The 13,504-nt window shown below is 43.3% G+C and overlaps 1 protein-coding gene and 1 long non-coding RNA gene across 2 annotated transcripts; one reads left to right on the top strand and one right to left on the bottom strand.

Moving 5' to 3' along the window:
* The first annotated feature begins 3,822 nt into the window (after nt 1-3,822).
* Nucleotides 3,823-13,165, top strand: LOC136478117 (mitogen-activated protein kinase kinase kinase 1-like). The gene is made up of 9 exons (XM_066476449.1): nt 3,823-4,955; nt 5,669-5,753; nt 5,882-5,944; nt 6,169-6,326; nt 6,416-6,491; nt 6,582-6,641; nt 7,009-7,113; nt 12,233-12,454; nt 12,579-13,165. The coding sequence occupies exons 1-8, from the start codon at nt 4,111-4,113 to the stop codon at nt 12,410-12,412; spliced, it is 1,572 nt and encodes a 523-aa protein (XP_066332546.1). The 5' UTR covers nt 3,823-4,110; the 3' UTR covers nt 12,413-12,454; nt 12,579-13,165.
* LOC136478118 (uncharacterized) lies at nt 7,307-12,213 on the bottom strand. Its single transcript, XR_010764180.1, has 2 exons — nt 9,152-12,213; nt 7,307-9,118 (listed from the first exon to the last, which is right to left on the bottom strand). It is a non-coding gene; the product is annotated as an uncharacterized lncRNA (long non-coding RNA).
* Nucleotides 13,166-13,504: the final 339 nt, after the last annotated feature.

Here is a 13,504-nt window from a genome sequence, read left to right as displayed (position 1 = left end):
AGGGGCTATCTATTAGAAGTACAACAACTATGATGATGCTCTTAAATATTTTAATGCAAGGGTACCTCAAGAACTCTTGCTGTTACCAATTGATGCTCCTCATGGGGATGCATCAGCATCCCATGAACTGGTGACAGCTCAAGGTTCTGAAATCTATCCTCATTCACCTGAGCTGCAAGGCTGTTGTAAAAATACTGTCATCTTGATCTTGTTTATGGTTGTAGTTGGTTTGTCACTAAAGCTGTTCATGTGCCACAGTTGTTGTTTTAATTAGGCCGATGATGATACAATAGGATAACTGCATTAGCTGGCTACATACCACTTTGATCCATATACTCTCTTTTCTGTTAACTTGTTGTCCTTCTTGGCTTGCCAAACTACTTAATTCTGCTACTGTTCTTAATTTGCTTATTTGATTATGCAATGTAGCCGGCAATGTATGTGTTGATTAAATGGAATTAGTCTGAGGCCTATATCTTTTGTACATTTTCATTCAAAGTGTTTACTTCTCTATTGATCATGCTGTTCTTCCTTCTCTTTAGGCCAGGCCGAGCACAGCAGCTGGCAAACACAATCTGTGCTCGGCAGTTGGTGGCAGTTGGCGTTTGAGCCCGACTGAGTAATGGGTCACAAACACCAGCTCGCCTGGGTCAGGCTGAATCGGTACAAGTGCGCAAACAAGCTGCGTTGCAGCAGTTGGGGCAGGCCTGCCCACGCCTGATCCGTTTGGGCTGGCTAGGCCGTGCTGGTACAGGTGCGCAAACGCGCCCTCAGTGTTCTCTGAGCATGCCTACACTGCTACACATTCCTGTAACTGCTCCACTACCAACGAGTAAAAGTAAGAGGGTGTTTAGTTCAAGCTACTAAACTTTAGTAGCTACTAAATGGTTTAGTCACTTTTAGTAACTACAGAGTTAGGGGGTGTTTGGATCCAGCTACTAAAATTTAGGATATGTATCAAGAGGACGTTACATGGGGTGTTCGGATACTAATAAAAAAACAAATTACATAATCCGTCAGTACTCCACGAGACGATTTTTTAAGCCTAATTAATCCGTCATTAGCACATGTTTACTGTAGCAAAACATTGTCAAATCATGGACTAATTAGGCTTAAAAGATTTGTCTCGTAAATTAGTCGCAAACTATGTAATTACTTTCATAATTAGTCTATATTTAATACTCTATGCATGTGTCAAACATCCGATGGGACAACGACTAAAATTTACGAGGGGCAATCAAACACCCCCTAAAGTTTTTTTTAGTAGCTTTTAGTCATAGTGTTTGGTTAAAAAGTTACTAAAGTAACTAAAAGCTACTAAATTTAGTAGGTGCTAGACGAACGAAACATGCCCTAATAGGTATCGGTTTTCTACCAAATCGGTCTCGTGGTCAGCTTCCTCCGGTCCCAGGCTCACTGTCCGTCTGTCCCTGATGACTCGCGAGTTCATACACAAGTGCCTCCGGGTGGACCCTGACGACCGGCCCTCGGCGGACGAACTGCTGGGGCATCCGTTCGTGGCACTGCCGGACTCGGAACAGCATGTTCCCTGATCGAAGCTGTCACGTTCAGAGTGACTGAAATGATCAGCGCTGGAATTCGGTTCCTTCACGACGGTGCCATTGTGAAAGTTCAGAACAGTCGGAGCACCGTCAGGTGAAGGGACACTACTGTTGCGCTGGAATGCTGGATTCAGGCGTGAAGCTGCTTGTGGTTAGCTGCACGTGTACTTTGTACATGTCCTGCTTTAGAGCATCTTGAAGACTACCCAATATTTTTTTTCTAAAAACATGGAGTATTACAACTCTAAAAAAATATTGTAAGAAATAAAGAAAGCCCTCTCCAATAGTTTCTAATAACTCACTCTTAAAATATAAAAGATAATTTTATTTCAGAAATCCTATGCTATTTCTAAATTATCTTAATCATTTTTATATATTATTTCTCTCTTGTATATTTACATCAGGAACCATTTCATACTCTTTATTCTTTCCATGTCCTTTCACCTTTTAGATTAGCCGACAAACACGCGTGACTCGAAAGCGCGTAACTTTACGCGGAACAAGGTGACTTTTTCCAAGTTCTAAAAGATTAGGAGGATTGATTAGAAGTTGTTGGAGAGGGGTTTTTTCTTATCTTGCTCAAAACAAGGATTAGGAAGGGACTTAAAAACTCTTGCATATGCTCTTATAAAGGGCTTGTTTGTTCCATAGTTCCTGAGACTAAACTTTAGTCTCTACCCTGTTTGGATCCATAGACTAATGGCTATTAAAGGTGATGAGCAAAGACCAAAACACCCCTATTAATGGCAGCGGGGTGAGGAACCGGGCAATAATGAGGGGTATGAGCTGTCTTTTTATGCCTTTATCTCTTTTAATCACCATGTTTAGCTTTTTATTAGGGACTAAAAGAAACAAAGGTCTTGTTTAGATTGCAAGTTTTTTCACTCTCTCTCCATTACATCAAATCTTTGAATATATGCATAGAGTATTAAATGTAGATAAAAAAAATAACTAATTACATAGTTTGATTGTAAATTACGAGACGCATCTTTTGAGCCTAGTTAGGTCATGATTGGACAATAATTATCAAATACAAACGAAAGTGCTACAGTGTCAAATACTGATTGCTAACCCCAACCTAAACGAGGCTAAAAGTGGGATGAATAAACTTTAGTCATATGGAACCAAACCGGATGTATACGGACGGCGACACCTGACTGGGCAAGTGAGCATCCATCATTGACTATTTTTTGTTGCGTTTGACGGTACACCGTACACATCCATGTTTGACGGTACACCGTATACACATCCATGTTTGACCATGACTTGGTGGAGCGATCAACGACGCTACCGTTCTGACCTCCAACTTATCCCCAATTCGCAGCCTTAATCGTCGACGACTAGTTGCTTCGCCGATGTGGAGCGCAGACCCGAGACGGACGCTAACCGGCAAGTCCAGCGGCTCGGGCGCTCGGCGACTGCAGTCCAAACGACCAGGTGCGCTGGCTGCGCACATCCTCGACCGCAGGAGGGCTGAACAAAATACTTGTGGCCGGCTCTCGTCACGACTCGGTTCGTTTTAACTTTTTTTACGAGTTAAGCTAAAAATTTAGCTCACTATTTTAACGAGTCAGCTCGAGCTAGCTCACATGCTAAAATGAGCTGAGACTTATCAGTCCACGACCATAAATTCAGAAGACGATGATGCTGATCTAGAAGTGTACACCTATTTTATTGATATGTAATCTTTATTTTCAGCTGCTTCGTATAAATTTTAATTTTATAATTATTGTGATACTTAAATGTTGATTTTATGGATTATTTTTCAGGGACATTGAATCTGTGGATTTTCCTAAGTTTGTGGTGACAAGCAACTAGTTAGTATGCTGAAACTACATGATCATGGATGGACCAGCTATGTTGCATGGTTAATACTTTTGATGAACCTAATATATATTAATTATATATAGTTACATAATAGTAGACGTCACCTTTAAAAATTAATATAACATAAATATTATAAACATGTGTATCCTATTTTTTTTATAACTCGTTAGCTAAACGAGTCAGCTCGAGCTCAGTAACCAGCTGAGCCGAGCTACACCTCCGACTTGTAATATTAACGAGCCAATGGGAGTCAGCTCGGAGCTTGACCGAGCGGAGCCGCTGGCTCGATATCCAGACCTACTCCTCAGTCCTGAGTCCTGACGCGTAGGCCATGTCAACGTGTGATGTGACCGCGACCCCCTGCCTGCCCCGCCCGGCGGCCGCATCCCGGTCGTCCGCTTGCCCCGTCCCGCCGCTCGCGACGCGATACGCCGTGACAAAAAAAAACACGCGCGCAAGGCGCCGACCCGGTCGCTTTCGGCTCTTGCTATTCCCAACGCAGCGACCACACTTGCGCCGGGTCAAGAGCGCGCGCGCACGGCAAACGGCATCGGCGCCTCCCAGGTCGCGGAGAAGCAGGCCGCAAACCCCCTCCCTCCCTCATCGTCAAACCCCACTCGCAACCGGCAACCGCGGACGCGTTCCGCCTCGCGCCTGTGCCCTCCCTCCTTGCCCTGCTCCCCACGCAAGGGCCACCGCGCGCTGGAGCGCATCCCATCCCATGGCGGCGCCGCAGCGTCCCAGGCCGCGCCAGCGGCCGCAGCTCTCGCGCATCAACGCGATGAAGCACTCCTCGTACCCGGCCGAGGACGACGGCGCCGACGACCTCGTGCCGGTCGACCTCGGCCCGGAGTTCGCGTCGCAGACCAGCTTCCGCATCCGCCGTGGGGGCGCGGAGGTCGCCGACCTCTTCCGGAATCTCGGCCTCAAGGGCCCCGAGGACTTCACCATCCCGCCGGCCGTCTACGCCGCCGCCATGGCGCACATCCCCAACGCTTCCCGCAGCCGCCGCCAGTCGCTTGAGGCGCCGCCGCTGCTGCCGGGTGCGGGCGCCGAGGGGATGGCGCCAGCACCACAGGGGCCGCCAGATGTTTCTGGACGGGACGCCGCGGTCGCAGCGAGACTGGATGCAGCCGTCGAGGGTGAGCAAGCTGTGTTGGCCGCCAAAGTAGTCCAACCGGAGGCTGCTGAAGTTTCTGCACGATCGTCCAAGGGGTCTGGAACCGAGTCGAGCAACAGAGCTGTCCAATCGGAGACAGGGGAATCTTCCAGACGAGTGATTGCCGCCGTGGTGAAGGAGAGGACTGCAGACGGAGTGAAGGGAAAGGGCGGTGTGGTCAAGGTGGATCAGCTACGAGTGGAGAGAACAAAAGCGGTGGTTGTCGAGGCGCCAAGAGAGACTACCGCTGCCGTGGTTCAAGCTGTAGCGGAGTCCCCTTCTCGGAGCACCGAGTATTTGATCTCGCCGTCGCCAATCAGACGGTTTAAGAGAACTATCACGTCTTGGCTCAAGGGACAGCATCTCGGCAGTGGATCTTTTGGTTCAGTGTACGAGGCGATTAGCGAGTAAGTTTGGATCTTCCTACTTCATGATAATTACTATCATATTTGCATTATTGTGTTTTTGTTTGCGTCATAATTAACTAGGACAGAGAGAACAATGGAAGCACAGCTACAGTTTTGCTCTGCGGAATATAAATAGTATTGCTGAAACTGTGTTTATGTTCTGGTATATCAGCTATCAAGTTTTAGCGTGCATAATTGGGATCTTATGGTCAGTTTTCACATATATTGCAATGGATGTAATACTTCTCATTTTAGGCGTGCTTAACTATTGCCTGACTTTCAAAAGAATATACTGGACATCAGTTTTCAGTTGACCCTAAGTCAAGTCTTATTCGTTGGATTTTAGTCTATCTTGGAATCTTTGTTTGAGGGAATAAAATCTCCTGGTGTTTCATGCAGAGTCCTGTGTCCCATCTGAGTTTTCACTTCATTAGGATTCTCTGTGCCAAAAACAATATTTAGTTATATATAATAATTATAAGATTGGCATGCATATATCGATCTTTTCACAGGTTGTCTGTGATGCCATTTCTTGATGTTGGCTAGCATTATATGAGATCAATTTATCATTTTCATAGGAACTCCAGAGTTCACAAATTTTCTATTATCAAATGCAGCTATTTGGTGGGAAAACATTCAGACAGTTTCGATGAACACATACATCCTGTGCAACACAATATTTCAGAGACTGACTTCTAACATGTATTTTACAGTGATGGCTTTTTCTTTGCTGTCAAGGAAGTATCATTAATGGACCAAGGACTCAATGCAAAACAACGCATTCTTCAGCTTGAACATGTGAGTTATGAATTATGCATGCTTGAAAATTATGCTGATTACGCTGCTTCAACCATGTTTCTCAATCATCCAATTATTTTTCTTGACTTCCACTGATAATAGGTAATTATTTTGTTTCACTGTTTCAGGAGATATCTCTCTTGAGTCGTTTGGAGCATGAAAATATAGTTCAGTATTTTGGAACAGATAAGGTACTAAACTCATTTCTATAGTCATGAAATTCATTTCTAGAATAAAACTATGATAAGCATACATTTATTTTCTATATTAAAATTTTCTCTATGTGGTGATTGCTTTGTTGTGCTCCGTTTTGTGCTCTCCTTTTGTTCATATTACATGCTATCTTCAAGTATATGGCAGCTGTCCATCATGAACGTTTTTTTAATGTTAAATTTATGGGACAAATTCTTTGCAGGAAGGTGGGAAACTATATATTTTTCTTGAACTTATTACTCAAGGATCTTTGGCAGCTTTATATCAAAAATACCGTTTGCAAGATTCACAAGTCTCAGCATATACAAGGCAGATTCTGAACGGTTTGCACTATCTACATCAGCGGAATGTTCTGCATAGGTGAGTTAGGATTGAATCAGAATGATATATCAATTTGATTTTCTACTTTATATCTGGATATTGAACATGCTCACCCCCTATGTTACTAGAGATATAAAATGTGCCAATATCCTAGTTGATGCAAGCGGATTGGTTAAATTGGCAGATTTTGGACTTGCAAAGGAGGTATTCACGACGACATTCTAAACACCGTAAGATTCATCTAAGTTCTACATCTACATGTTGTGCTGACTCTTTCTAATTTGCATTTGCAAGATGTCAATTTTGAACCAAGCAAAATCTAGCAAGGGAACTGTCTACTGGATGGCCCCTGAGGTTAGTATGTGCAGTTGTGGTTCTGCACTGTTTCTATCTCAGTGATCTTACAGTACCATGTTGAATTCTTAAAATAATCCAGAATATAATTCTAAGTATCTCAAGTGGTTTCAACATTAATGATGTGCCTTTCCGTAGTTCAGTTACTTGACAATGGCAAGTTTGATACTTAGGAGCCAGCTTTTGAAAATCAAGCCAGCTAGTTGTAATTGTGACTGAAAAACTTGTAAGCACTGTGACAAACAAAAGTGTGATATGACTTCAAGCTGTTACTTTACTTTGTCACAAAAGTGACTGATAAAATTTGGTCTTGCCAGTTGCGACCCAATATTGTGGGCATTTCCTGATGGCATATTTTCATTATTAGGTTGCTAAGGCTAAGCCACATGGACCTCCAGCGGACATATGGAGTCTTGGCTGCACAGTTTTGGAGATGCTGACAGGCAAAGTGCCATACCCTGATATGGAATGGGTGAGTGATTGTGCCTCCTCAATTTTCTGCTGCAGCAGTAACAAACTTGTATATACAACGTAATTTAAAGTTTAAACTTTGAATACAAGAAGAAAGAAAGAAGATCCGTGTGGCTACCTTTCCTGACTGATAGATTTGTTGTTTATCTATCTATGTTTGTTTGTGCAAATGTCATTTGGTGTTGTTATGGAAATATCTGGAAGTCTCACTCTTTCTGTTTTCTAAGTAGTACACATATAAATATACATCAATATGGGCCTCTTGGGCCTGAACCAATACATACAACCCATATACAGCTCAACACTCCCCCTCAAGATGGGCGATAAATATCAATCATGCCCATCTTGTTACAAGCTGATATACATTCTTTAACTCCTAACCCTTTTGTTAAACAATCTGCTACTTGCTCACCCGAAGCTATATGACTCAATTTGAGTGTTCCATTGTCGAGTTTCTCCTTGATGAAAAAGCGATCAATCTCCACATGCTTGGTTCTGTCATGCTGAACTGGATTATTAGCAATATTAATCACTGATCTATTATCACACCAAAGCTTCATGGGACCTTTCCCTAGCTTCAACTCGGACAAGAAGTTCGTCACCCATAACATCTCACTTAGACACACAGACATGGCTCTATATTCTGCCTCTGCCGTTGATCGAGACACCACCGGCTGCTTTTTGCTCCTCCATGATACTAGATTTCCTCCAACAAAGGTGCAATAGCCAGACGTCGACCTCCTGTCATCTAGACAGCTTGCCCAATCCGCATCACAATAGCCTTCCACATTTAGGTGATTATTTTTCTTGAACCATAATCCTTTCCCAGGACTACTCTTCAAATACCTCAAGATTCTATAGACTGCATCCATATGTCCACTCCTAGGATCATGCATATACCTGCTTACCACACTTACTGCATATGTTATATCGGGCCTTGTATGGCATAAATAAATCAAGCGTCCCACAAGTCTTTGATATTTCTCTTTATCTATTGGCTGTCCAGATTGAGCATACAACTTGTGGTTTTGCTCGATAGGTGTAGAAGCAGGGCGACATCCAAGCATACCTGTATCATTTAGCAAATTAAGAACATACTTTCGTTGTGAAAGGACAATTCCTCTAGGAGATCTTGCTATCTCAATGCCTAGAAAGTATCGAAGTTGACCCAAATCCTTGACCTCAAACTCTTTGCTTAGGTTTTCCTTAAGTCGAGCTATTTCCAAAGTGTCATCACCGGTAATAACAATATCATCAACATACACTGCAAGAATAGTAATACGATTTCCAGAGTGACGATAAAACAGGGTGTGATCACCATTACATTGCCTGTAGCCCATACCACACATTGCACGCCTGAATCGATCAAACCATGCCCTTGGCGACTGTTTTAGACCACACAAAGATTTCTTCGGTCTTAGTACTTTTCCTTTGGTTTGTGCGGTAGCAAACCCAGGTGGGATTTCCATATAAACTTCGTCATGAAGATCTCCATGCAAAAATGCATTCTTGACATCCAATTGGTACAATGGCCAATCAAAATTAGCTGCACAAGAGATTAGTGTCCTCACCGTGCTCATCTTTGCAACCGGCGCAAATGTCTCGTCGTAGTCAATTCCATAAGTTTGGCTATATCCTTTTGCCACCAGTTGTGCCTTATACCTCTCTATCTTACCATCAGGATTTTGCTTCACTGTTGTAAACCCATTTGTAGCTAACTATCTTCTTTCCCATAGGAGAGGGTACAAGTTCCCATGTCTTGTTCTTCTCAAGTGCTGCTAACTCCTCGAGCATGGCATTACGCCACTTAGGATCTAGTTTTGCTTCTTTCCAATCTTTAGGGATTTTTGTGGATTGTAATGATGCAATAAATGCTCTATATGTGGGAGACAATGATTCATATGAGACATAATTACTTATATCATGCTGAAACCCATATCTTGTTGGAGGTTTTCCATCCTTGCTTCCTTTCTTAAAGCAATAGGCAGGTTAATAGAAGGTTCGACCTCTTCTCCCCCTGTTTCTGTAGACCGTTCGACCTCTTCTCCCCCTGTTTCTGTAGACCGATCAACCTCAGTACCAGTAACATCAACACCAACATCTAAACACTCTGGTTGCTCCTCTTGCTGCTCTACCAATTGTGGTTGCTCAACTTGCTGGTGTACTGGCTGCACTTCAACTGTATTCTTTCTTCTAGTATAAACTCGAAGAGTCCCTTGTTCTTGCCTTGCATGTATATTTATATTGTCCGTATTTTCTTGCCTCTCATTTACTTGGGCATTACCCACATTGTATGGAATCAATCCTGTGATAGTTCCTGATCCCCTTGATTGATTTTCTTCCTTGTCTTGTGGCACATCTATGTCATCCTCCCCCTCTTGACCATCCTCACTACTTTGACCATTAAGCTCAAACAAGGAACTCAAATCAGTCTTCTCCCCATAATAGGGTTCAGATTCTCAAAATGTCACGTCCATACTTACAAATAGTCGTCTTTCAGTGGGACACCAACAAGTATATCCCTTTCTACTTGATGAGTACCCCACAAATATACACTTAACTGCTCGAGGATCTAACTTTCCCACCGAAGGCCTATGATCCTTGACAAAGCAAGTGCATCCAAATACCTTTGGTGGAACAATAAACTCATTCTTTCCTTGCAACATTTCAAAAGGAGTTTTCCAACCAAGCAATCTTGAAGGCATACGATTAATCAAATATACTGCCGTCATCACTGCCTCACTCCATAGGAACTTCGGCACATTCATGATAAACATAAGTGAACGTGCAACCTCCAAGATATGACAGTTTTTTCTTTCAGCTACTCCATTTTGTGGAGGTGTATCAGGACACGTGGTTTGGTGCAATATTCCCTTGGTTGATAGAAAATTGACAAACTCATTGTTCACATATTCTGTTCCATTGTCTGTCCTCAATACTTTAACTTGAGCATCATATTGATTCCCAATAAATGAACAGAAATCCCGAAAACATTTAAGTACTTCACTCTTGTGCTTCATGAGATATATCCAAGTCACCCGCGAATAACAATCAATAAAAGTAACAAAGTACCTCATTCCACTAACTGAGGTGATCGGGCATGTCCACACATCAGAGTGCACAAGCATAAATGGAGATAAGCTCCTTAAACCCCTGCTTACATATGTCGATCTTGTATGCTTTCCATATTCACATGCATCACACACAAGCTTTCTCCTGTCCACCTTCCTCATCATCTCTGGGAACACTTTTACCATAGTATCAAATGATAAATGGCCTAATCGACAATGTTGGAGCATCACTTTATAGCTTCATCTTCATTCGTACTTGCTGTCAGTGCAGCGCCCAAGAACTTGTCATCTTTCTTTCGGTCTAGGAACCATAGCCCACCGTACCTGATGCCAATTCCAAGTTCTTTTCCAGTCTTCTTGTCCTCAATGATGCAATTTTCCCGATCAAAAGAAACCCGACAGTCCATTTGATCAACTCAAGCACTTAATGATAGTAGGTTAACTGAAAAGGAGGGGACATGCAAAACCGATGACAGTGTAATTGATGGAGAGCATTTTACTGAACCAACACCTTTAATAGGTTGGCATGTTCCATCAGCTGTTTGAATAGTCTCACTATGTGTGGATGGATATGCACTATATGATTCAAACTCACTAGATGCACCCGTGACAAGTCTAGATGCACCTGAATCAAGTATCCAATTTGCATATGTACCTTTGTCAGGACGAGCGAGATTGATGAGATTGCCGAGCATAGTTGCCTTTTTATTTTCCTTTGGAAACTCGCTCTCCCTTGAGCTTCCTTGCAATTGTTCCATCTTCTCCTTCCCATTTGACTCTTCTGTAGCTGACATTAGTTCAGAAGTCCTCGCCAAAAATAATTGAGCCAGCTTCACAAGTTCCTTAACGGTGAGGATTTCAGCCAACTTCTCAAACATCTGCTCAATCCTTCCACTTTCTGCCATTACTTAGTTGCTGCTATCACCACACTTCACCTCCTCTTCCTCAAGCACTCAAACCTCCACTAGCTAGCAGCAGCTCTACTACAGAAGCTCGATTTTGGAGCACAACTACAATATGCTCCAACACAGCTGCTCTCTTTCTTCCCAGAAATCAGGAAGAAATATCAAATCCACAGGACGACAACAATTTCTTGCTTATTCTCCCTCACGGTGCTCTCCTCTATTTTCTCCAAATCAGAAGGAAGCACCAAATCCACCCAGGATTACCTTCAATTGCAGTCTGCCGCTGCCAAGCAGTAAACCGTCACCAAATTTCTCTCCTATTAGCAAATCCAGCGCCTTTCTTCAGTCCCTGCTCCAATCCTCCTCCTTTACTGCTCCCAATCAATACACAACCGCAGTGCCTCCCTGTCTACTCTCGAGCAAGCAAGCCACCACCAGAACCACCACTCTTTATCTCCCTTCAATCCACAGCTCGAGCTTCCCTTCTTTCTGATGCAGAGCACTCGAAAATCACAGACTTGCGGCAGCTCTTTCTGCGCAGCAGCCCACTCCACCTCGAACTGCAGGAGTTGCTCCCAATACTCACCGATGTCTTCCTCCTTGCAGCACCACCGCTCGATTTGGAAGCTCCTCTCGCCGATTCCAATCAGCTCCGCCACGGCCCTTCTTGCCTGCTCACGCACACGCCGTTCCCTCAGAGAACAGGCGCCTGCGCCTCCTCTCGGGCTTGAGCTCGCGCGGTGGCCGCCTCCTCCACCTGAGCAGCTTGCTTCTCTGCCTCTTTCACGCCTCTCCGCCAGCCACCGTCACGCCGACGAGGTAGAGCAGGTGGTCGCTTCCGCCATCCCCCAGGACAGCTCCGACACCACGTTGTTATGGAAATATCGGGAAGTCTCACTCTTTCTGTTTTCTAAGTACACATATAAATATACATCAATATGGGCCTCTTGGGCCTGAACCAATACATACAACCCATATACAGCTCAACATATGGTACAGTGGACCAAAAATAGCAGTAGTCTTGGTCAAGATGATTCCATTATTTTTATGAGAAATATCATAAATGCGCACACACAAGTAGCACTCTCTTGATTGAAAGCTATACTTTCATGGTGAATGATATCATATTTCTCTTGTTTTGTAGACACATGCTTTGCTTAAAATTGGTAGGGGAATACCACCAGAAATTCCTAATACATTATCAGAAGATGCGCGTGATTTCATAAAGAAGTGTGTCCAAGCAAATCCAAATGACCGGCCATCTGCCGCCCAGCTATTTGAGCACCCATTTGTGCAGAGACCGCTGCAACAATATGGCGCCTGATGTCCTCATTGATTGCTAACATATTTGATTGTACATAAGCTGGTAAGTCTTCTGGTAAGTCTTCCAGCCTCCTATTAAACAAACAGCTGATCACCTCCATTTTATCACTCAAGAAAATATTTAGCTGAACTTGCCTGTGCTAATGATTTTTTTTTTCATTTTATAGATTTAACTTACATGTGTGAGCTGTTGCTATAATGAGGATGACCCCTGGCCTGAATTCGGAGAATGATCCCTCAATCTGAAGGCATTACTTGCTCAATGTGCCATTTTCATGCTTTGTAGTTTAGGGGGGAGGTCATCCCTTGCTCACTGTACCATTTTCATGCTTTGTAGTTTAGGGAAAGGTCTAAAATTGCTTTCAATCTGCAGCCCGTTCGCTTGGTCGTAAACGATCATGGATTAAGCCAGAATAATATTTTTCTCTCACACCAAACCAACCAGCAGTAATAATCCACGACCGTTTCAGCCAAAACGAACAGGCTGCTGGTAAGCACATCCAAACACTTAGAAGCAACAATGTGTGCTCAAATGTGGGCAATTTGCGTTCGTTTCAAGTGGTTCTTTTCGTGCTTGTCCCGCTCTTTATACCATGCTCTAACGACTATTTCAGATTACGTGTGCCTGGATATCCGTCTGATCTAGTGTTTACTAGTGCTTGACATTTTGGCCAGACGGGAAATCACTCTAATGTCAAAAATGTTGCGTGAAAGATGTTTATGCTGGCGGTATAATACAGCGGTTGGTCAATGCTCTAACATTTCGTGTTCTGTTTTTAGCCACGTGCATGTACACGTCAAATTCCATTTTTGTTGATGTTAACAGAGCACCTAGAATGCTAGTGTCTGTACTCTTTAGCCGATCATATATGCCTAAGCTCCACATAAAAGCAACATGGTTGTCTGTGTTATCGATCTCATCAAATTGTGATCAAACATACTGAAATCAACTGATCTACCCGCTGTATACGCTGAATCCCTGCATAATGCTAGTCTGTACTCTTTAGCCGATCATATATGCCTAAGCTCCACATAAAAGCAACATGGTTGTCTGTGTTATCGATCTCATCAAATTGTGATCAAACATACTGAA

Source organism: Miscanthus floridulus, chromosome 8 (assembly GCF_019320115.1).
Source record: "Miscanthus floridulus cultivar M001 chromosome 8, ASM1932011v1, whole genome shotgun sequence".
NCBI classification, from domain to species: domain Eukaryota; kingdom Viridiplantae; phylum Streptophyta; class Magnoliopsida; order Poales; family Poaceae; genus Miscanthus; species Miscanthus floridulus.
This window is presented reverse-complemented; position numbering and strand designations above follow the sequence as displayed.

What these genes read in the sequence shown, in the direction of transcription:
- LOC136478117 (XM_066476449.1), top strand. Translation starts at nt 4,111, where the DNA reads ATGGCGGCGCCGCAGCGTCCCAGGCCGCGCCAGCGGCCGCAGCTCTCG. An exon ending in GTGTACGAGGCGATTAGCGA is followed by an intron (nt 4,956 to 5,668) that starts GTAAGTTTGGAT and finishes TGTATTTTACAG; the next exon opens with TGATGGCTTTTTCTTTGCTG. An exon ending in CAGCGGAATGTTCTGCATAG is followed by an intron (nt 6,327 to 6,415) that starts GTGAGTTAGGAT and finishes CTATGTTACTAG; the next exon opens with AGATATAAAATGTGCCAATA.